The 21,944-nt window shown below is 43.6% G+C and overlaps 1 protein-coding gene across 2 annotated transcripts in view; it reads right to left on the reverse strand.

The window, feature by feature from the left end:
• Positions 1-21,944, reverse strand: part of aPKC (protein kinase C iota type) — a 42,866-nt gene that overhangs the window by 9,952 nt on the left and 10,970 nt on the right. The window contains exons 8-18 of one of the 2 annotated variants that reach the window (XM_084598257.1): positions 19,734-19,846; positions 11,504-11,668; positions 10,746-10,843; positions 9,841-9,977; positions 8,121-8,206; positions 7,165-7,252; positions 6,547-6,672; positions 6,263-6,342; positions 6,006-6,095; positions 4,131-4,246; positions 49-1,270 (exon numbers count right to left, since the gene is read on the reverse strand). In XM_084598257.1, the coding sequence (XP_084454383.1) occupies positions 1,123-1,270; positions 4,131-4,246; positions 6,006-6,095; positions 6,263-6,342; positions 6,547-6,672; positions 7,165-7,252; positions 8,121-8,206; positions 9,841-9,977; positions 10,746-10,843; positions 11,504-11,668; positions 19,734-19,846 (1,247 nt within the window). In that variant the 3' untranslated portion in view covers positions 49-1,122. Of the gene's footprint in view, positions 1-48; positions 1,271-4,130; positions 4,247-6,005; positions 6,096-6,262; positions 6,343-6,546; positions 6,673-7,164; positions 7,253-8,120; positions 8,207-9,840; positions 9,978-10,745; positions 10,844-11,503; positions 11,669-19,733; positions 19,847-21,944 lie in introns of those variants that run through there. The other variant, XM_084598258.1, reaches the window with a different exon arrangement.

Here is a 21,944-nt window from a genome sequence, read left to right on the forward strand (position 1 = left end):
CAGCTTTTCCGTGAGTAACGGGAGCACAAACGACAACACTACTAAGAATTTGTCCAGAACGAAGAGCAAAGCATGGCCATTTATTTAAGGAGGTTCTACTGCGTTGACACACACACAAATAAAGTGAAGTACAGAAGCCACCAATACAGAACAAAATTTTATTGTTCTTGGCCCAGTCAAGTCCACTGCAAGACAAAGGCCTAGCTCTCCACTGTCCTTCAATAATTAACTTTGTCCTTTGCAGTCAAGACCATTGATCCCATCTCTAAATTTACTGACCTCACCTCCCTACCCAACTCTGCTTTCTTCTTTTCTTGCAATCCAGGCCGCTACGCTAATGGATCACTTGTTATCTGTGGTCAGCATTAGAAGTCCGGAATGTCTACTTCCTCTCCACGATTACAGCAACATCCTTGACTAATGTTTGCTCAGTAACCCATCAGCTCTCTTCCCATCTCTTGGCGCTACCATTTTCCCTCCTACAGTAGAGCTTCAGTTCGAGCTCACTCAGCACACACCACTTGAAAAGAACTCAGCACCAACAAAAGGTGGTGCGATCCATCTTTCCTGTGTGTTAGCCTCTTTCCAAATCACTTTTCCTGGACCTTCCCACAGAATTAACTTTACCACTTGCTGAATGTGATGAGCTAAAGAATATTTCACGTTGACATTACATTCTAGTGAATGTGCGCTCCGCAGCCCTGCTGTGAGGCAACCCTTACGATAGATTCACTCTCAGCAGTCTAAGTGCTGGATGCACTAGGAAAAACGGAAGCACTTGCTTAACGAGTGAACAGAAACAGAGTAGGCAATGAAAGCGAAAGCGCTACACAAGATGACCTCTGATACTTCCCAAGCCACTGCTGTGCCAAGAGAGATAGCGGTGAACGAGAGATAACTTTCCAGAGAAGCTGTCAGCATGAGCGTGTGTGGGCGTCTGTGTGTGCGACAGCACAGGAGGTCACTCGGTGGATAACCGTCTGGCAGAGCGTAGAAGATAAACAAAGAGGCAAACAAAGGTGGGAAACACAGAACGAGGAGGTGAATGCCAAAAGGAACAGCAGGTGCCCCCTTTCAACATTTTGCTGAGTGGCCCCTTTACAATGTCCGCGCATTTGTTGCTTAATGCTGTAGAAGGTAGAATACATTCCCTCGTGCCCGTGGAGTGCTATGTGCAGCACTAGCAAGAATAGTCTTCTCGACTGTCCCTCCTGCAGTTTGAACTGGGCACTGCTTCTTAGCTTGAATGTCCCGAGATCTCTTGAAAACACTGGTAGAGAAAAGTTAGAAACTGAAGAGAATGGGGGGCCACAGGAACGCAAATAACGATGAGACATGTTACACAACAATTTGTTGCCATTAACTGGACCTGCTCCACGCAAGTACTCAACAGAACAGCCTTTTTTGACTAGTCTGCCCGACACTTCGCTGCCGCATTAAGACATTCACTGGTTCTGAAATGCCCCAGTCAGTTAAGTGGCACTCGTCAGTTTACGTGTTAGAATCAAATAAGCAAGTCTAGCTCAATGTGTTGCTGTCATCGGAGTGAGAACAACAAAGTACTCCGTTGAAGAGTAAGAGCTTTGTTTGTGCTAGAGGCATTGTCATAAGAAGGGAGACTTTAAAGTGCAATGCGATAACTATTAAAGTGGAACATTAATTAACAATCTTGAAAGGAAAGGGAAGGTGGGAACGTCCACTAGCATCCTTTTAAGTAAAAGAATGAAATCACTTAGAAAGTAGTATCCAGAGGCTGCTTTCGTGTCAACTGACTAGCCGCTCCACAACAATATGATCCCCGTCTTCAAGTGTGACCATCAACTTTCCTTTATAACAACCAAATGCTTTGCTGCAGAAGTGTTTTACTACCTTAAACATTGGTACACATCCAGTGATGTGGTAAAAATAGCCTACAGATTTCAGACCAACCGCACAAGTATTGACGGCGATAAACCAGGTGGGTAGATAAGGTTACGAAGTCTCCTAGAATAAGGAAAAAATGAGACTGCCGAGAGAGAGGTCCTGCAGCAGATGCAGCTTGTCATACTATCAATCCTAGTGTCGCAAAATGCAAAAATGCAAAGAAGGAGACAACTACAATGGATTCAAGTAAGGAGCATTACAATATATATATATATATATATATATATATATATATATATACACATATATATATAAAGAGAGGTCTGTGGTGGGCTGACTGATCTCCTGCTCAATTAAGCAGAAAACGACATTAAAATAAGGTAAAAAGAAGACAACTAGCTGGCTCGTTCTACAAAGCTTCAGTTTCACCGTGGCAAAAAATTGCCTTGCATTTTATGCCTACAGCTCTGAATGCTTCACGAAAAAAATGTTGCTTCCTTATCTAATTAAACCTGGAAGTGCTTCATGAATAGAAATGACAGTGGTCACTCGAAACCTTAAAAAAACAAAAAAAGCAAATGAGGCTACATACTAATGAGACAGACCCCCTAGACACTAACGGCAATACTCAACTCTTGGAAAGTTAGTTTGAAGAACACTGAACAATGCACATGAAAAACAAAACAAAACAAAACAAAAACAACCTATTTTTACCAAAATGTTGCATTTTTTGTTTTTACTTATTCTATAATCTTTAACCCTTCCGCTTTCATGTGCAGTAACCCCAGCCTCGAATGTAGATGAGAAGCAATAAAAACTTGCAATGTGAGCATGCTAGGCAGAACTGAGTTGCTTTTATAACGGCTACGAATTTCAAACACGACTTCTACCACTTTTGTGGCGTTGCAGACAGGTAGAAAGAGCTTTTTGCATTTTGTGAGTCCTCCACCAGTTTTCAAAAAGAATTAGAAACGAGTCTTTTTCTGCCTCCAAACGCTGCATCAAAACCCTCGAAAATGCGTCCGCCATTGGCTCAAAGCTGCTCTATAAGCGCGTTGTCATGTTGCCGTGCTGTGGTTCAATCAGGGACGCACAGGCTTTGAGCAAGGCTTGGAGAACCTGTGTTCTTGGGAATTAATTTACTAAATAATGCGCGTGACAGTTTGCGAGTCTCAAGGAAGTCTGGTAAAGAAACTGCTGAGGCCAAGTTCCATAGTTGCCACATGGCGAAGAAAGCTTGTACCAAGGGCACTTTTCGGAGGCAGCACGAGAGATCTACATATGACACACAAAAACTCCAAGGAAACTCTGCAGCTCCTTAAGTTGCATTTTCTCAAGTTTGTTTAAAAAAAGTCATATTCACTCATTAAATGCTTGTTCAAATTTTAAAACCTTCTTTTCTTTGTTGTTTTCAAGCAACCCTACTGCTTGTGCATGACATTACTTCATCTATCAATGTTGTATCACTATGAAATTTTGTATAGATGTTCTCTAGTATTTAGTATTTGCAAAAGCATTGTAGTTCCACCAATAAAGAGCAACTTAATGAGTAATATATACTTTTAAACCCTCAAAAAGTTTACAGATGGAACACTTTGTTCTCACTGTGTTGAGCGCATCCCTATAAAGGAATTTACACACTGCTCACTGCTTTGTGATATTTACGCCGACTTCAAATAGGTGCACAAAAGCACACTTACATTTCAAATCGATGCCTTGCAAAAATTCAACCAAACTAATAGGCAAGAATTAACACCAGATTTGAAACACAGCTCCTAAAAATTGACCAAACGTGAAATTTCCGGCCACCTGTCTTTTATATTAACAAAATTGTTTCTCTCTGGTCCATGTCCCCTTCCTAAGGTGGTCCTAAAATGAGAGAGAACTCGATACAGTCCTTGCTGGCTGTGGACAGCAACCAAGACAGATGCATCCCAATGCAAATACAAGCCTATTTGCTAAGTGTAATCAGGCTTCCAATAGTCAAGCTAGCAGCATGCGAGAATTCAATGATCCTAGTGCTAAACAGCAATGCGCTGTTTTACCAAACACCGCAATAAACCTTTCACAGCCAGCTCCACCCTTCAGCTGCTCTATCCTCATCCAGTGGTAGTCTTCACACTTACTGCTGCACGTCACATCCACCGTAATTTATCACTCATGCTGTCCTTTTCCGGTGCAAGAAAAAGCGAGATAAGATGAAAAAAAGAAAGGAAACCTGCAAGCAAGGGGAGAAGGAAAGAGAGGGAAAGAAGACTGCTGCTCACGTATCATCAGGAGTCAGCTGCACAGGCTCGCTGGTGAACTGCGGGTCAAAGTGCTCAAAGTCGCGCTCCGTGCCAAGCTTGGGCTTGTAGGGCGGCGTCACCTGTTTTCCCTCCAGCTTCAGAGCAGAAAAGAAAAGAAAAAAAAAAAGAAAGAAAATAAGTCAAGCATGCATGGCCGTCAGAAAAAGAAGACTGCAAGCGAAAGGGGTACTCTCTATCCAAAAACAACTTGGCACGGAGGTCGTGCGCTCAGTCTGTCGGTGCCGAAGAAATGGTGCAACAAGAGCGCACAATCTCTGCTTGGCAATGACTTCAAGAAGCTGAGATTGTGCACTGAAGAGAAACCTTGCGGCCCCGCGGTTTCAGAATTAACAACAGTACTCTGTAAGACAGTGGCAATGGAAAAGGGAAGCCGTACAAAGCTTCGACTGCTGTAGTTGTGTTGCTCGGTGCAGTGAAAAGTTCACTGGACAAGAATGACCTCGTCATTCCAGAAGTTGAAAAATGATAACCCTTAAAACATAAAAAAAAAAGAAAAAAAAAAGAAAAAATGCCGTCACAATATGCTACTTCTTTCTTCAGGAAACTGTTTCTTCAGACATTCTTCCCGACAAGCAGTAGTTTTTTTTTCTTAATTAAATGTCTTGTTCGGATGCTCACAATTGACAACTCTACTACTCTAGCTGGACCTAGAATTGCATCTCGTTTCAATGCGTAAAATTATTCAGTCAGATTGCTAAGCATTCAATGATGATACACTGCAGTTCACATTCTGTTAACGACACTGATCAAAAAGTTTTTTGTTCCTTTCTTATTTCACAGTTTCAAAAGTAGAACTGACAGGTTTGTGGCACCATAAACTGCTCAACTATCTTTTTTGCACGCTGCAAGTATTCCAGTCGGACAGCCTGGATTTCTTCCACCAGCTGCCACAACATTTTAAACAAAATAAGAAGGCAGCAATGACCATGGTGACAGTGCTTGTTATAACCCTAGGCTATCTCCAGCAAGAAAAATGCAGCACAGCTAAAGACATGCAATGATGCTGAGCAGACAACATACACTGGGCATAATGCATATTTCTAAGCGCGCACACTTAGCAATGTGGTATAGGCCTAAAGCACATTTTTCAATTTTTCAACATATAGTCGCAGGGTGGATAAGGGGCCTGCTCTTGAGTGAGAAATTTTTACAATAAAAACTCACATTTGCTCCTATACTTTTGTGTAAAAGTTGGAGTGGAGATACAGCCGAACCCGGATATATCGAACTCGAAGGGAATCGCGAAATAGTTCGATATATAGATAATTCGATATACAGAAATTAACTACAGAAGCCACTTGAGATCGTGAAAAATGATACTGTATTTGTCGTGTAATCAACCCACTCGCATAACGAACCCACACCCCACTTTTACCCTTCGCCTTTTGCGCTTTGCTCTATCGAGTTTTTCCCCTCTCCCTAACACCACGGCTGCATTGGTTCCCTCTCGTTCCTTCAAGCACACGGCTTGCAAACGTCACATGCTGGCGTGCGTCAGCAGCCTTCTGCGTGACCAGACCAGACCAGCCTTCCGCGCGTGGCTTGAGAACGTCACGTGGCAAACAGCCGAAGGTATGCGATCGTCTTTGGGAAAGGCACCGTCCAATGCGTGGTGCGGAGTTCAATATATTGAACGACCAATGAAATTGGGTTCGATATACGACGCAGCTTTCTAATAATTTACATGGGATTTTCAAGGGGATATTCCGCGAGTTCGATGTAACCAAAATTCGAACTATCCGGGTTCGACTGTGTGTGTGTGTGTAGTGTAATTAAGAAAGCTCTGCTAGTGTGTGACAAAGGGACCAGAAGAAAATGTGGAAAACCACGAACCTGCTCCCAATTGATGCTCTTGAAGAATGCATGTGACATGATGTCACTGAAGCCTGTGGTCGGATGGCAGCCCAGCCTCTCAACAGGGTTCTGCACAAGCAAGGGATGTGAAGAGAGAGAGAGAGAAAAAAAGGTGACAATTATAAACGAAATTCGGCATGTTTCACAGTGCATAAAGCTGCATACTATCTAGGTTATCTCACAATGTGATAGCACTGCTGCAAAGTAAAAATCATGAGAAATGGCAATGCGCCCACCTTGTTCAGGAAGCCTTTGAGCACCGACTGTGCCTTGACCGAAATAGAGCGTGGAATACGGATCGTCTTCTCGAGGATTGCTGCAAGGCAAACGATGTAATTGAAACATGACGACAGCTTGGCGTTGATGTTTCATACACACTGACAAAAGATAAAAAAAAAAGTGAAAAGAAATCTGAAGTGTGATACTGCTATTCTCTTAGGATTCTGTCTAGCTGAACCCCATGCACAGCTTGGAGCCTCACACTGACATCCACAAAAAGCGACAAGACAAAGGCACTTACCCTGGAAGAGAAAGTCTTCGGTGTTCTCATCAGGGTTCTCGCTGGTGCCCATGATGTCGAAGGGAGAGTGGCCTGCCAGCATTTCATACAATAGCACACCCAGCGCCCACCAGTCCACGCTGAAGTCTGCATGACAACGGAAACAATGGCATAGGGGAGCCAGCGTTAGACTAGTTTTCACATGCTGTCATCCAAAGTTCACTGTAAATGCAACACATTTGGCAACACAGAAAGCGGTAGCGCCACACGTAACATGTTCCCATGGGTCTGCAAAAGACGTCACAAAACTCAACAATAGCACAATGACAGTTATCACATGGTGACATCAGTGTTGGCTGCTTAGAAGCTTACAGTGAAAATCAGTCAAAATAGCAGCACTTTTTAATAAGTGAACGTGTTCATCACAATTTTTCTCACACCAAGTCCACATCACAAATCACTTCAACTTGAGCAAAATGAAATTTCTTGATACACTGCACCCCACCTAAGCGACAACACAAGAGTGTCACAAAAGAGTAATGCCCGCATTACAGTGCATGTGTAGTTATATGAACATCAATTGCAACACTGCTTTGACTCCACACAAGCAGAGTATCGGTGTCGTTCGGTGATACATACCATAGTCCTCGCCTCTGAGGATCTCGGGGGCTATGTAGTTGGGGGTTCCACAGAATGTGCTTGTCGTGTCACCGGGACGAATGCCCTCCTGCAAGTGATGCACATCACCTATGTCACATGCTGCACATGGTTCACATATACAACCCCATCACATACGTTCATCCTGCTTCCGACCTTTGACCACAAATGCATAGCACAGAAAGTGCGAGAGTTTGACATCTCCGAAAAGGCGAAAAAGCCAATGCTAATATGAGTATTTGCACTTGCTGGTAATTTAAGGCAGTTAGGCAAAGAGGAAAAAAAAAAGCATAGGCAATGAGGTGGCTTGTTGCGAGCTCTTTGTGTGCTGCCATGGCCAACCAGCCATTACATACATAACAACACAGCCAGCTTCTGGTTTCTTCCTCCTCTATCCTAGGAGAGGAGAATTTCCCTCTTACCACCTGCCGAATGTGGCAGGTGGCCAGTGTGCGACACCGGCAGTTTTCGTTGCAGTGGGGCTCTTACATGTATAACAGTCTTTTTCTCGTGCAGGGAATTGTAGCAACTGGAAAGGACTGGTCAGAAAGCAACTGGTCAGAAAACTTGGTTTTCCTGTACCCAGTCTTCACAGGAAGGCGAGGCTGCCCTTTAGTCTTGGCAAAATGTGGCAGTTACTAACACTGCTACTGTGCAAAGATTTCACATGCAACGTCCACAAGAAATCAAAGCCCCATTTTCTGAACTTGTCCAGCCTTGCACTTGTTACATTGAACTATGCGCCCCCCCCCGTGTATGACACTGATGCAATGCGGAAAGCACCGTAGACGCGCAACACACGAGGCAAGGCCAGGACACCCTGCAGCAAAAAGAATGGGAAGCCCGCCAGCTTTCCCCTTAAAAAGCTGCATAAATGTGAAGCAAAAATAATGCAGCATAATGAAGTAATGAAGTGCGGCAAAGAGAGGTGTACCAACCTTGCACATGCCATAATCAGTCAATTTGATGTGGCCCTCATGATCCAACAAGACATTGTCCAACTTTAGGTCCCGGTAAATGATGCCTGCAAGCATCAAACTAACATCAGGCCCGACTGGCAAGGATTACGCCTTCGCAACAAGCATTCTTCAATCAAATCCCCGCTTTGAAATATAGAAAAGAATATAGAGAATACAAAAGAGTGAAAATGAATGACAGGTATCCACAACCCAGGTTGGCTCAACAAGTCCACTGCGGAAGCATCAAGCAAGATTTTTTGTTGTTGTTTGGAATGAAAAATAAAACATGACACTCCAAATTATCAGGTGACCTCCACTGCACAGCTACCACTAATGTTGTTTTACTGCACAAGGAAGATAAAAATGAATGCTAAATGTGTAAACAATTATATCTAGAAGAGCCATAACACCCGAGGTCAACATGAACTTTGGGGGGTACGAAGCTAAGTGCACGAAAAAAATAAAATAAATGTGACCAAGTTATGACAGTTTTTTCTACTATTTTGCCAAGAACAAAAACTTCATGGATTTTCATTTTTCGATCATTTCTGCAACACCTAAAACTGAAGTAAAAAATGAAAAATATAATCTTTTAAAAATAAAATCGTACAGAATCTTTTTTGCAATTTATAAAAAAATTATTTTAAATTCTGTACCTCTACTACTGGATCGAATACAAAAAGTTTCGCTTCATTATAAGGCACAATTGGTGAGCAGTATGAACCAATTTGACTACCTGGGATACTACAACGCGTAACAAAATTTGAATATGCTGGTGTTTGTTATGGGCGTGTAAATAGTATTTTTCCAAACCAAATCAATTATGAATACTGTACCTCAACTAGTGAATTGAATACAATAGTGTTACTTCATTACCAAATTGAATATGCATAGAATAGTGATAAAAATGAATTAACTACATATTTAATATTTGTACTAATATTCACCACTTTAAGAATATGCATACAAAATAAGCAATAGTGTGAAACACTGGAATTTCAGTGGGAACACATTCTATGAATTGTGCAATGTTAATCTCTCGTAAGGGGCCACAACAATGAATCCTGCATGTTAGCTGTATGAGCATTAAATTATGTGAAGAAAAATAACATTTCCCACTTATGGTGAAGGGGAATAAACTATAGCCACGCCTCAGGGCAACAGATGGGCGACAGTTACTCCGAAAAGGAAGAAGAAAAGAATACTGAGCTATGCCTTCAGAGATTGGCAATCGGGGCCAAGTTTGCCGAACTTGCCCGAGCCCTGTCGCACTGTCCAGTCTTTGTGGCTATGCATTAGCATTATGAATGGACTGTTCAGTGGTGCTAAATTGTTCATCCCATGCACACTGACCTCTGTAATACAGTACATGGTGCTGATGTCGGCCCTGTTTTTCGAACCGTCTCAGAAAGCAAAATACCGCAGCAAGTGCAACTTGAACCTTGTGCCAATAATTCGAAAAGCATTAAAAAAGTTCAATCCATATTCGATATTCGATTCGCTTTGAATAATTCCTAAGATGCGCTATCTGGTATGTTCGTATAATCAAATAGGTTACTAGGAGATTTGCTATTTGAAATCTTGAAATAATTTGCACACACCTAGTGTAGTATTTGCGTTTTGCGTCAAAGTGCAGCTGCTTGTACGGAGCACAATATCAGAGCTTCTAAGCCATGCATGAAGGCAATGCGGTTCTCACCTCTCTCGTGCAAAAAGTTCAGAGCGAGGGAAATTTCGGCAGAGTAAAAGCGGGCGTGCTCCTCCGGAAGACGGCGTTGTCGCTGCATGTGGAACATGAGGTCGCCTCCACGCACAAACTCGATAACAAAGAACAACCTGCAGAGGAGAGAACGTGGTAAGCTTGTACACATCTTACTGCTCAAGAGGTTGCTTCTGTCGGGACCAGCTGCTACATCTGTCAATGAACGAAACTCAGTGCTGCAGATGCGTTTACTATGCAACCATGCCTATTATACCCCGAAAATCATGTCACGGTCCTGATTTGGAAACAGCGAAAGACCTTAGATGCTGACAGATTTTTAGTGATGAACAGTCATGAACTGTTCAGGCCAGCCTATCTGTCGTCTAGTCTGATTCCAAAAAGTGGAGCTTCGCTTAGAGGGAAGTTTTTGCAAGCTCCACGAATTTTGTTACAATGGGGTTTTAGCGTAGCACTACTCATTAAGGTCATTTGCAAAACTAGCTCATCTGATTCTGAAAAGTCAAAAATGTTCCAACACCAAAGGAGTCTACTACAAGCGACTTCAGTCCTGCTCTGTATTGTGCACGCTCTCCTGTTTAACAGTGGCCATGCAAGATTGTTCACATACAATGATGCATACTAAGTCTGTATGCTAGTGTTAGCGGAACTGTTAACAAGCATTGAAACTTTGGAATTATGAACAGCAAGTCACATGTCGTGGCTTGCCCAAAATACTCTTCCTTCCTTCTCTTTTATGCGCCCATTCCTGGAGCGGTAATTCTTAAAACTAGCCACTACACATAGACGGTGTGTGGACCCTGATGCCCCCAAGTCAACCCACAGTAAAACGTAACAAAATGTTCTCCCAGCAAGCTTTGCAAGAGTGCTGAAGGTCACCTCACCTGCTCTCCGTCTGGAAGCAGGAGTGGAGCCCCACAAGGAATGGGTAGTTGGACGCTGTTTCAAAGACATGCTTTTCTGTCTGGATCCAGTCAATGTCCTGCACATAGCAATAATTTTTTTTAATAACTATAAGCTATCCATATTAAATAGTTTGAGGAAGGCAGCACGACAGGCAGGACATAAGGAAGGGATGAACATTCATCCTGCCAGTACCCTTTCTTATGTCCTGTCTATCCCCACATCCTCCACTGAATATGTGCGACCAACTGGCAAGCAACTCTATTTTTTCCTAAGCAGCATTAAGGGTTCATATCCATTTATATTTCTGGTCTCCGTTTGGTTTGCTTGATGGCGTTTAACGTCCCAAAGTCACTCAGGCTATGAGAGACGCCATAGTGGAGGGCTCCGGAAATTTCAACCACCTGGGACTCTTTAATGTGCACTGATGTTGCGCAGCACACGGGCGGCTTACTTTTTGGCTCCATCGAAAAGCTGCCGCCGCAGCTGGGATGAGGAAGTACACAAGAATGAAAACAGAACATTTGTGGCCATCTCCTAATTCAGCAGAGGCTGCAAGAATTACTGAACGGGGGAGTCATATCAATGTGCAAAAATTGCTGTGATCTTGCAAAATATGCTCAAAAGCTTAGAAGGGCATTGAAAACAAACTGAAGTTGGCCAATAATGATTGCTCACCACAGTGATTTCACTACAACAACCAACAAGGTCAACAAGGTCAACAAGGCTAACAACGCACCTCGTCGTCAGTGACCAGCTCCTTCTTGATGATTTTCATGGCGTAGATGCGGTTGGTCTTGCGCAGCTCCACCATGAGCACCTTGGCATACGAGCCACGGCCGATCACACGAATTAGGTCAAAGTCCTGCAGGCCGTACTGGCAGGAGTCTCCCCCAGATTCCACCTGCTCGACACAGTCATGCACACAGAAGGTCAACTGCAGAGGCACGCGAAATAGTGGGCGAGCAAATGCGAACACAACAATTCACACGAGAGCAGGAAACAACGTTGAGGACCTTTGTGATTGCTTTTGGCAAAGTGCCTTTGACTATCAGGAGTGGTCTTCAATTGAAAGTTGAAATCAAGCGGGAGATCATTTTTGCAAGCACCTCCCCTCTTTGTGTGTTGCTGTTCATGTTTTAACTATCCCTGCTGTGTCATGCGCCCACCGCAATGTACGACTGAAACATAATAACTGAACAGCCTGTCCTCTCCCCGATTTAACCGTAATGGGGGTCAAATTAATTTTGACCTCCATGAGTTGCTTAATATGAGCTGACATTGCACAGTAGGTGGGCTCCTCGAGTTGAGATGAAATGCAAGGGAACCGCGTATTGTATGCGGGTTCCGTCCCAGCTGCCGTGGTCGGGACTGAACCTTAACCAGCAGCTGAGCACCCCGCAGAGCCACAGCAGCAGGGAAATTTCCCTCATTCCTTCTTCGACCATAGGACGCAAGCAGCAATAAGAACTACAGTTTACTCCTGTTGAAATGAACCCAGGGGGTTAAGATAAGCTCTCGGATAGGGTGAACAATGTAAGGACGTCTGTTTGGTTTCCCATAGGAACGAAAAAAAAAAAAAAAAAAAAGAATCTGTTCAAGATGAACATTTCAGAAGCGCTAATCAGTAAAATGAGCTTTTATGCCCAACTATGCCCAACCCGTGCTGCTATACTTGAACGTCTGTGCTGTAACTATCAAGAAAAGAAACTAAAAAGAGCAACAAAAATGAAAACTTCTCGGCATAGGTGGCACAGAGAGACGCTGCTCTGGAGTCGGAAACGTGCTGATGTAAAGGCAGAAGTGCCCCTGCTATTCCTGCACCAGGTGTGCCCTTTGCCCCTATATTAAGTTTGCGTTGCCAGCTGTACAACGAGATGATAATCTCCAAATCTTCCAGGATCCGTGCACGCGGCCCCATCACAATGGCTCACTGGCTAAGGTGCTCAACTGGCCATCCTAAGGATTAAGTTCGATTCCAGCTGTGGCATCTGCTTTTGAATGGAGGTGAAGAGCAAGGTTCCCTCATACTGTGCGATGTCTGTGCATGTTAAATAAACTTCAGGTGGTCGAAATTGCCAGAGCCCTCACTACAGTGTCCCCATGGGCCGAGTCGTTTTCGGACATTAAACCCTATAAGCCAAACCCTGCATACCTTCTTCTACGGACGACAGACCCTGTGTACTTGTGTGTTTGTCCTCTCTTGAAGATGCTAAGCAACGACTCTAGACAAGAGCTCCCTTTTTGTTGCGGCTTTAGCGTGCCCCTAGTAATGGACTAGCCATGCTGGCCTGCGATCACGAACAAGTAGGAAGCACAGTGCAAAGAAAAAAACAAAAACAAAAAAACGATCATGCATTTATAGGCCTCTAGTCAGCAAAGCTGAAACCAGACGGAAAAAAAGAAAAATGTCTAAGTGTCGTAGTTGCTGCTGCACGGATTGGAGACCAAATGCTGAAAAAAAGAAAAAGAAAAAGGCAATCAGCCAATGCCGTTTATTATGGAAATCACGTGATTGCGTCGCCCTATTTTGACCAGTGGACCCACTCCGACTACACCGTATGCTGCCACGCCAGTCTGTGGTGCACAGTATTTCGCTTTCGTGGTGCGTGCTGTGTATGCCGTGTTTCCATTATGGCCAGTCAGCTGATCACTCTGAAAGAGCCACTCGATCTTCGTGAGAAGGCCAATGAATTTACCAATGTTCATCTGGCTGGCTTTTGAAGACTGAAAGCCCGCAAGTTCGGAATCATGAAAAGTAACATGACGGCTATTTTGAAACATTAAGTACCAGTGCATTGGAAAGATGGAGAGTTTGGACCAAAACAAGAAAGGATGCGAAAGTTACTCCCAAGCCTGCACTAGTGACTTGCAATGCAGCTGACGCTTGCCTGGACACTTCAGTGCAGTTTTATAAGAGGGCCTCCAGGAGCCGTTAAAACTAAACTTAAAGGTGGAGCTCTTTTTTACAAGGTCATTTCATTCACTTGTTTTCGTTCGAGAAGTACTTGGATGCACTGCATGCTCCCACTATTTTTGAAAGCCCTCCCGATAAGACTAACTTCTGATAGCCAAAACAATTTTCACTGGCTTACAATTGTGATGCTTGGAAATGTGAAATGAGACACAACTCTTCGCATATTTTGGTTTTCCGACATGCTCAGGTAACGAACTCAAGTGACAATTGTGCATATCTGAGTACAGCTAGAGATTACTCTTTATTTACCAATAACATATTGATACCTCAGCAGACACTCCTTTCCAAGTTCTTTATAGTTTGAAAAGAGTCCTCGCAATCAATATAACGGTAGATGTTTTCTACGTGCTGGACCAACACCTGGCTTTGCAACACGAGGCCCATGCATGAATTATGTCTCCTGTTCGTGCCGTCAACTGCTTGCCGTGACAAGCGGTGCATTGCTCTGCTGCCAGCTGCCATGGCCAGCAGGAGTCCGGTTATGCCGACAAATACAAGGTCAAGTGTACAGTAGACTCCCGTTAAGACGAACTCGCTTAAGATGAACCCTCGGTTAAGATGAACAGTGGAGGTCGTTTGTTTGGTTTCCCATAGAGTCAATGTAAAAACAATCCGCTTAAGATGAACACTTTGCAATCGCTAATCGGTTAAGATGAATTTTCACAGCCGGCCGCACCCCACCAGCGCAGCTTACTCGACCGTCCGAGCAGCGCTTCAGCGGAAAGAAAAAAAAAAAAGCTTTTCAGTGCCACGACCATCCGTGCCGCCGATGCACGCAGACCCAAGCAAGTCGGCGTCGGAAATGCGATTCTATGAAGGCGGAAGAGTGCCGCTGCTCGTCCTCTCCCACCGTTCCCCCGCTCACTCCTTTTGTCCCCGCAGTAGGAGTAGGTTTGCGTTTCGCGTCGCGCCGGCTGTCTTGGTACGACCTCGGGCAAGGACGAAACAGAGCACAGAGAGGAAGAGAGAGAGAGAGAAAAAAAAGAGCATGCGCGGCCCGGCCAGCAAAACTAGCGAAACGCGGGAAAAAAAACGGTGAGAAGAAAAAGCAGCCAATGACGTTTTCCAATGGTGATCACGTGATAGTGTCGTCATGCCAGTGCTACCGAGCTCCGCGCCTTTGCTGACTGCCAACGACGCCTACTACGCAGTGCACAGATCCATTGTTCGTGGCGGGTGTGCGCGTCGTGTCCCGCAATTTTCTACCAGGCTGTACGCTGTCACCTCGTGGTGTGCGCTGTTTGTTTTCGTGCGCGCCGTGTTCGCCGTGTTGCTACTATGGCTAGTCGGCCAACAAATCTAAAAAAGCCGCTTGAGCTTCGTGAGAAGGCCGAAGTTTTGACCGAAATTCGCGTCGGCCGGCTTTCAAAAACTGAAATAGCGCACAAGTTCGGCATCGCGAAAAGTACCGTGAGCGGTATCGTGAAGGACGAAGTGCGGATTACCAGTGCTTTGGAAGATGGTGAGTTTGCGCCGAAGCGGAAGAGGATGCGCACAGCTATGCACAAAGACATTGAAGACGTTCTGCTTGCCTGGGTGAAGAGAGCGCGCAGAGTGAATTTGTCAGTGAATGGAGTGCTACTGAAAGCTAAGGCGGAAGAAATTGCCCTGCGACTGAATGTCGAGTTTGCGTGCAGCGATGGGTGGCTCGACCGTTTTCGGAAAAGGCATGGACTGGCCTTTCGTTGTGTTGTCGGCAAGGCCGCTGCAGTGGATGAAGCGGTCTGCAGCAATTGGAGGCAGAACAAGATGAATGAACTCATGGACGAATATTACCCTCAAGACATATACAATGTGGACGACACTGCGCTTTTCTACCAGCTACTCCCAAATAAAACGCTCGCATTTGCTGGTGATGACTGCGTGGCGGGCAAACGTAGCAAGCTTTGAGTAACGGTCCTCGTGGGCGCAAATATGACTGGGACTGACAAACTAAAGTTGCTGGTGATTAGCAAATCTAAAGCACCACGCTGCTTTACAAACATAAAAACGCTGCCGGTCACGTACATGGCTAATTCAAAAGCGTGGATGACGCAGGCACTTTTCGAGCAGTGGCTTCAAGAGATCGCCACTTCCAGAGACAGAAGAGAAAAGTTCTCACTGTTGTTGACAACTGTCCCGGACACAGCCACGTCGCCGGAGTTCATGCCATCCGACTGGAGTTTCTACCAGCAAATACAACTGCGAAGCTGCCGCCTATGGACCAGGGAGTAATAAGCAGCTTGAAGAGGCACTATCGTCGCTCTCTGCTGCAAAGGATGCTGATTTGCACGGAGAGCAGTAAGGAGTACACAGTTAACCTGTTAAGTGCTGTCCACTTACTGACGAGTGCCTGGGAGGAGGCTACTCAAGCCACTATTGCCAACGTCTTCCGCCATGCAGGATTTGTGGCGCTTAGTGATTGCTCAGTGCAGAATGACTGCGATACTACGAATGAGGACCACACTGCAAACTTGGAGGATAGAAGCATTGTTTCTGCGCTGAGCAGTAAGGGTGTGTTCATTGACATCAGTGCGTATGTCAGCATTGACGAAAGTGTGGAAACGTGTAGGGCTGACACACTGGACGCTCTGATTGAAGAAGTGCTTGACCTACCATCGGAAACTGCTGCTGAAGATTGCAGCTTGAATGTTATGCCTGAATCTGCACTAGTTACCTGTGATGCAGCTAATGCCTGCCTAGACACTTTAGTGCAGTTTTTTTAACAGTGTGAGGGCACTGAAGGGTATCTTCAAAAGTTAAGCGAGATGTCTGCTTTTGTAGCAGGCCGTCGATTTTCACGACAGACACACAAAAAAAATAACAGACTGGGTAACAGTCAACAATGCCTGATGACTTACTACTGCAAAGTGTAGTAGACAATCATTAGTCCAATAAATGCTTGTATTGCAGTTTATTTTCCTGAAAGGCCATTTTATTCATTTGTTCTCATATACGAGGTATTTGGACACACTCTGCATGCTCAAACATCATTTTTGGAAGCACTCCTGATTAGACTAACTTCTGATAAGACGAACAATTTTCATGGTCCCTTGGAGTTCGTCTTAAAGGGAGTCTACTGTAACATCAATTACGCAAAACACAAGAGATGCCTAAGATCTGTCCTCCAAAAATCTTAGGTAAACGACAGGAGTCGCTAAGACCCTTTTAGAACCTTTAGAAATGTGAAAAAGCTATGGCTTGCCCTCTCCTACAGCTATTGTAGTCACTATCTCCTTTTTTTTTGCCTTTCACTCTCACCACCCTATTGCGCATTCCTTGGCTCTCCTCACAATGACCACCTGCTTTCCCTGCAATCACCATTCGTCCTGAGTCACTCGAGTATCATTCAGGTTGTGCATTCTTTGGTCACTCCCCAAGGTTGGTTACACTGACTACGCCGCCAACACACAATCTAGGAATGGGCACCCAAGAGCTGCACTCTAAAAGAAAGGGGTGACTGAGGCTAACGTCACTCATCTGGCTGGATAACCTGCACACGACGAAATCACTCTGCACACTAGATGAAGACAGAATGAGTCGACACCCTCTTTGTATATACTGGTACAGATATTTCCAAAAAGAATGACAACAATCCTCTATAATTTTTAACCAATAATTCGAACTAAGATGACCTCATGGGTGCACAAATTTCTTTACTATAGAATATAAGAATAAAATATCTATGTGTTAATGTGCTTTCTATAGGGGTGTGCGAATATTCGAAATTTTGAATACGAAGTTAATATGTTTGTTATTTGATTCACATTCATGTTTGAAAAAAAAAAAAAATATATATATATATATATATATATATATATATTCAAAATTTTCCGAACACCTGAAAATTACCAAATAAAGTTCCGCTAAAGATCGAATTAACAAGAGTTTACTGTATTCAGCAGCAATATACAGCTTCACCCAATTTCATGCAAATCCTTCCTTTACAAAAAAAAAAAAAAAAAAATAAAAATAAAAAAAAATATATATACGGAACTTTGTATAAAATTTGTACTGGATTATAGTCATCTACAGTGCAGTCCACTTATAACGATACCAGATATAGCGATATATCGCTTATAACAATCAAATTCTCGAGATTTATAATTTTTCCCATTGCCCCTATGTAAAAATAAACCAGATATAATGATCGATCATCGGCGGTACATCGGCTACAACGATAGCTTTATCGCTGCACGGTTGTTTTCCACGAAAATGTGATTGAATATTTAATAAAAGATAAAATATTAAGATGACAATGACGTGAAAACTTGACATATGCGGCGAAAACGGAAGCAAATGGGCACTATCATCATCGCAATCACAGCCACGCAAAGGGTGCTGCTGCGGCCGTATCGTCATCGCCATCGCCGATTCTGCGTCCGTGGGAGCTGGTGCCCACCAGATTGACGGACGGTGCGATACATGGATGAAACAGCAGATTCATCGGGATTTTTGGCAGGGTTTTAAGGTTAGAAACCTCATGAAAAAATGCGGACATTCGCACTGTACGATTTTAACGACCATCAAGACTGATAATATCCTTCAGTTCGTCCAGTCGCTAATCGGTTTCGTGCACACACAAAGGACTGCCGCCAGCGTACACGCTACTGGAAGCGATTCTCACAGTGATTGTGAAGTTCAGCTGTTGCTCAAGCGAGCGCAAATTTCCAACTTCTTTAAGTATGTTTAAGTTATTTTATTTCTACTGATGTGTAATCTAATAAAGTGTTTAGTGCTCTTTACGATGATTAACGTTGTTCAATCCGATTTACCCATCGTAAGTAGGCAAGCCTATATGCGTGGAAAAATACGTGGGTGTGTGTGTGTTTTTTTTTCGCTCGTCCAGATATAACGATAATCGATTGGATTTTCAAGTTTTCTCAATATCGTTACAAGTGGACTGCACTGTATACGGAAGGGTATACACTTCTGTGCAATTGTAGTTTATTTTATTTGCAAATGCCACGTGAATATTGAAATAAACAAGATGAATAATGTTTGCTTTTCTCTCTCTCTCTCTCTCTCTTTTTTTTTTTTTTTTTGCATTGATCCGATATTCGTTGTTGTGTTGTGTTGGGTTTTTTTGGCGCATAAGCAACTAAGGCTATCATGCGCCAAGAGCAAGTTATTTTTGTCCAATATTCGATTCGATACCCAAAGGTGGTCCTCGCTCTCCTATTTGTATTTGATTTATATTAAAAAATTTCAATATTCGCACACCCCTAGTGTTCTGACATTGCGAACGCTACACTGCATGTCAGTACCACATTCCGGAAAACTTCACGCATAGAAAGGTTGTGCAACTAAGAAATATTAACACATTTATGAACAAAGCTCGATTCCCATTTCAGCCTGGTTAATTTATGTGTAAAACTTAGTACACTGAAGTATTTTTAAGAGATATACTGTTAGCAATTCGAAGTAGTAGGGCCAAATAGTAGTGCTTTGCCTAGCAGTGGCAATCAGTAGTCTTAACTTAAACCACAGTTTGCTGCCATGCTGCTGTCTATAGTACGAGGCAGTTGCCCATGAACCCTTAACTAAACAAATGCTCCTCAATGGTGTAGAGGTAGCGTGTCTGGCTTATGATCCAAAGGACCTGCCTTGGAACATCCTCTGCTTTTTATCAGTTTTTTTTTTTCTTGAAAGGCACCTTGTAATGCTGTTTGGCTGAGCTTGAGGCCCTTCGAATGCCGTCATAACCCTGCCAACTAGGGTATGAAATTCAGTCTGGTTGAGAGGCTGATGATGTCACACGGTCACGGGACTTGTATGAGCACTGATTGGTCAGTGGGTTGTGCGGCGTCATGAGATCAAGTAACCTCTCTCAACCAATCATAGAAGTTCGTGACACATGCCAGCTTTTTCTTGGAATGTGGATTCAAGTGCTATTGCATCAGTATACTAATGATGCGCGAAAATTTTATACAAAAAAGTACCCTTGCTTTCCTTCGGCGTCCTACAAAAAAACTACCCGCAAGGCATAGCAGAAAAACCTAACAGCACTTACGCCTCCAGTGACCTGGTCATCGATGTCCTGACCAATTTGAGGACCAGCAGAGTCGGTGGATGTCTCAACAGCTGAGCTTGCCCTGTGATGCGTCTTATGCCTTGGTGTTCCAGCTGGAAGCAGGAAAGGACAGAACAGTAAGACTCAGGTGATCAGTCTCTCTCAGTTATGCTTAATGCAACATTGAGCACAACTCCATCCAGTTTTGTAACACGACAGCATTAAATACCCCGCTCTTCATAGAATCCGGAGTTGGCGCTATGAGCAAAATATCACGAGCATGCTTCTGGCAAGGGGTAGTTGGCAGGTGACGTTGCTAGGCCCTGATTAGTGATCAGGCTGTGTGACGTCACGAGACCACGTGACACGGTATAGTTGGCAACAGGAGGGTCTCGACTCAAACGCTACCCATGGGTCATGCAGGCATGTTTGTACGGCTTGGTTAAAGCAGGTGTTTATATCTGCGTCAGGTGGTATTCCACATAACGCAGTAGCTTAAGATTGCATGCCACTGAGTGAGTGTGAGATAGTAGAGGCAAAACTTTGGGTAGCAGTGATTGAGTGCGTAGCAAACTGCACGCTGTTGCATCATACCCTTAAAGGCAGTGTCTTCACTCACTCCCTAATGTTACCCCAAATTTTGGTTGTGGTGAAATTTGTCTGTTTGGCATTTTGTAACCATGTCAAAGTATGTTCAGGAGCAAAAGATGCATCTTTCACAGAGAAATTTGGAACTGAAAAGGGAATACCTTTTCTTACCATTCAATTCCTAAAATGGTAAAATTAATTATATGTCAAGACTAGCAGGGACTTCTGTCATCATTGGCAGACAGCCCATAAGCTATGTTTACAGTGATAGTAGCCTCTTTACAGCTAGAAAGTGGTAATCAATCATACATAACAACTTCGTTTTTTTTCTTGTAATCCCTAACCATTTTTTTCTTTTGCGCAACATGCTAAAAGCCTAATCCTAGTGAAAGACCTCACAAAAGGTGACACGCCACGACAGTCACTACTCTTCTGCATTTCTGTCCCTTTTAAGCCCCGTAAAGAATCCTGAAAAATAAATAAAGACCTGGGACAAAAAAACCTGCAGGCTAGAACTTTTCAAGCAAAGAAAAAAAAAAAAAGAAAAGAACATTTTTAGGTTTTAAAATTTTGTTCTATGTCAAGTTTGCACAGAAGCAAATATTTATCCATTTCCCAGTACCATAAATAATGTAATGGAAAGGTGAGAGAGTGAAATTTAATGAGCAGCACTTCCAAGTGAACTTAGCTACTAAATTGTAGCAAAGTGAGGCCAAGGAAAGCTTAGGAGAGCTTAGAAGGGTTGTTTTGTAGGCCAGTTGGTGATCCATACTTCAAAAAATGCTTCGGCACGGCAGACAAGGACAAGATGTAGAGAACGTTGACACGGGTTTCAATAAAATCAGCTGTTAGTTGGCGCTCTGTTGTGTGTTTTCTACGTCTTGTCCTTGTCTGCCACGCTGAAGCACTTCTTGAAACTTAAGAGAGCATTAGGACAGAAAACTGCAGCCATAAAAGATTTACCTTTTTTACAAAGCCAAAACACCATGCACAGGAGAATCAGGAACATAGTGGCACAGTTTAAATGAGGCATTGTAGCCGAAAGCTTAGTAATTAGACTTTATCACAATGAGCTTGCTTATCTGCTTTCATTCTCCGATATCTACAGATAACAAAGGCAAACACATTAAGTATTAGGGACAGAAAAAAAAAAAGGAAGACAAAAAATGTCTCTGTATTGTCTCATTTTTCTGATGTATCCCACAGTTCTTTCACATGAACACCATTTTATGCGAGTGACTTGTGACCTTCCTTTTCTGTTTCCCTAGAAAATGTCTGGTCGCCGACCCTTTTTCTAAGAAACCTTGTACCCATTGGAAGACTGGTAGGTAGCCGGGGGCACCAGGGATCGATCCTGGCACCTCCCAAATGCAAGGGGGGGTGCTCTACCACAAGGCCATCACTTCGGTGATGTGGTTGCTGACACTTGCACCGTCACACATGTCAAATGGATAACATGGGCAAAGGAAACATCGCCAACATATCGGCTTGCTGCTGCAATGGGGCCGTAGAGCCACGGCCTCACCTGAATTTGTTCACTGAAACCTCGACTTGAGAACAGCATAATCACAGAGCGTGAATATGCTAGTCACGTGATCTTCTTGCATTTTGTGGGCTTTCTCC

The sequence above is a fragment of the Amblyomma maculatum genome, chromosome 3 (assembly GCF_055883805.1).
Source record: "Amblyomma maculatum isolate TAMU_Amacu chromosome 3, ASM5588380v1, whole genome shotgun sequence".
Classification (NCBI taxonomy): domain Eukaryota; kingdom Metazoa; phylum Arthropoda; class Arachnida; order Ixodida; family Ixodidae; genus Amblyomma; species Amblyomma maculatum.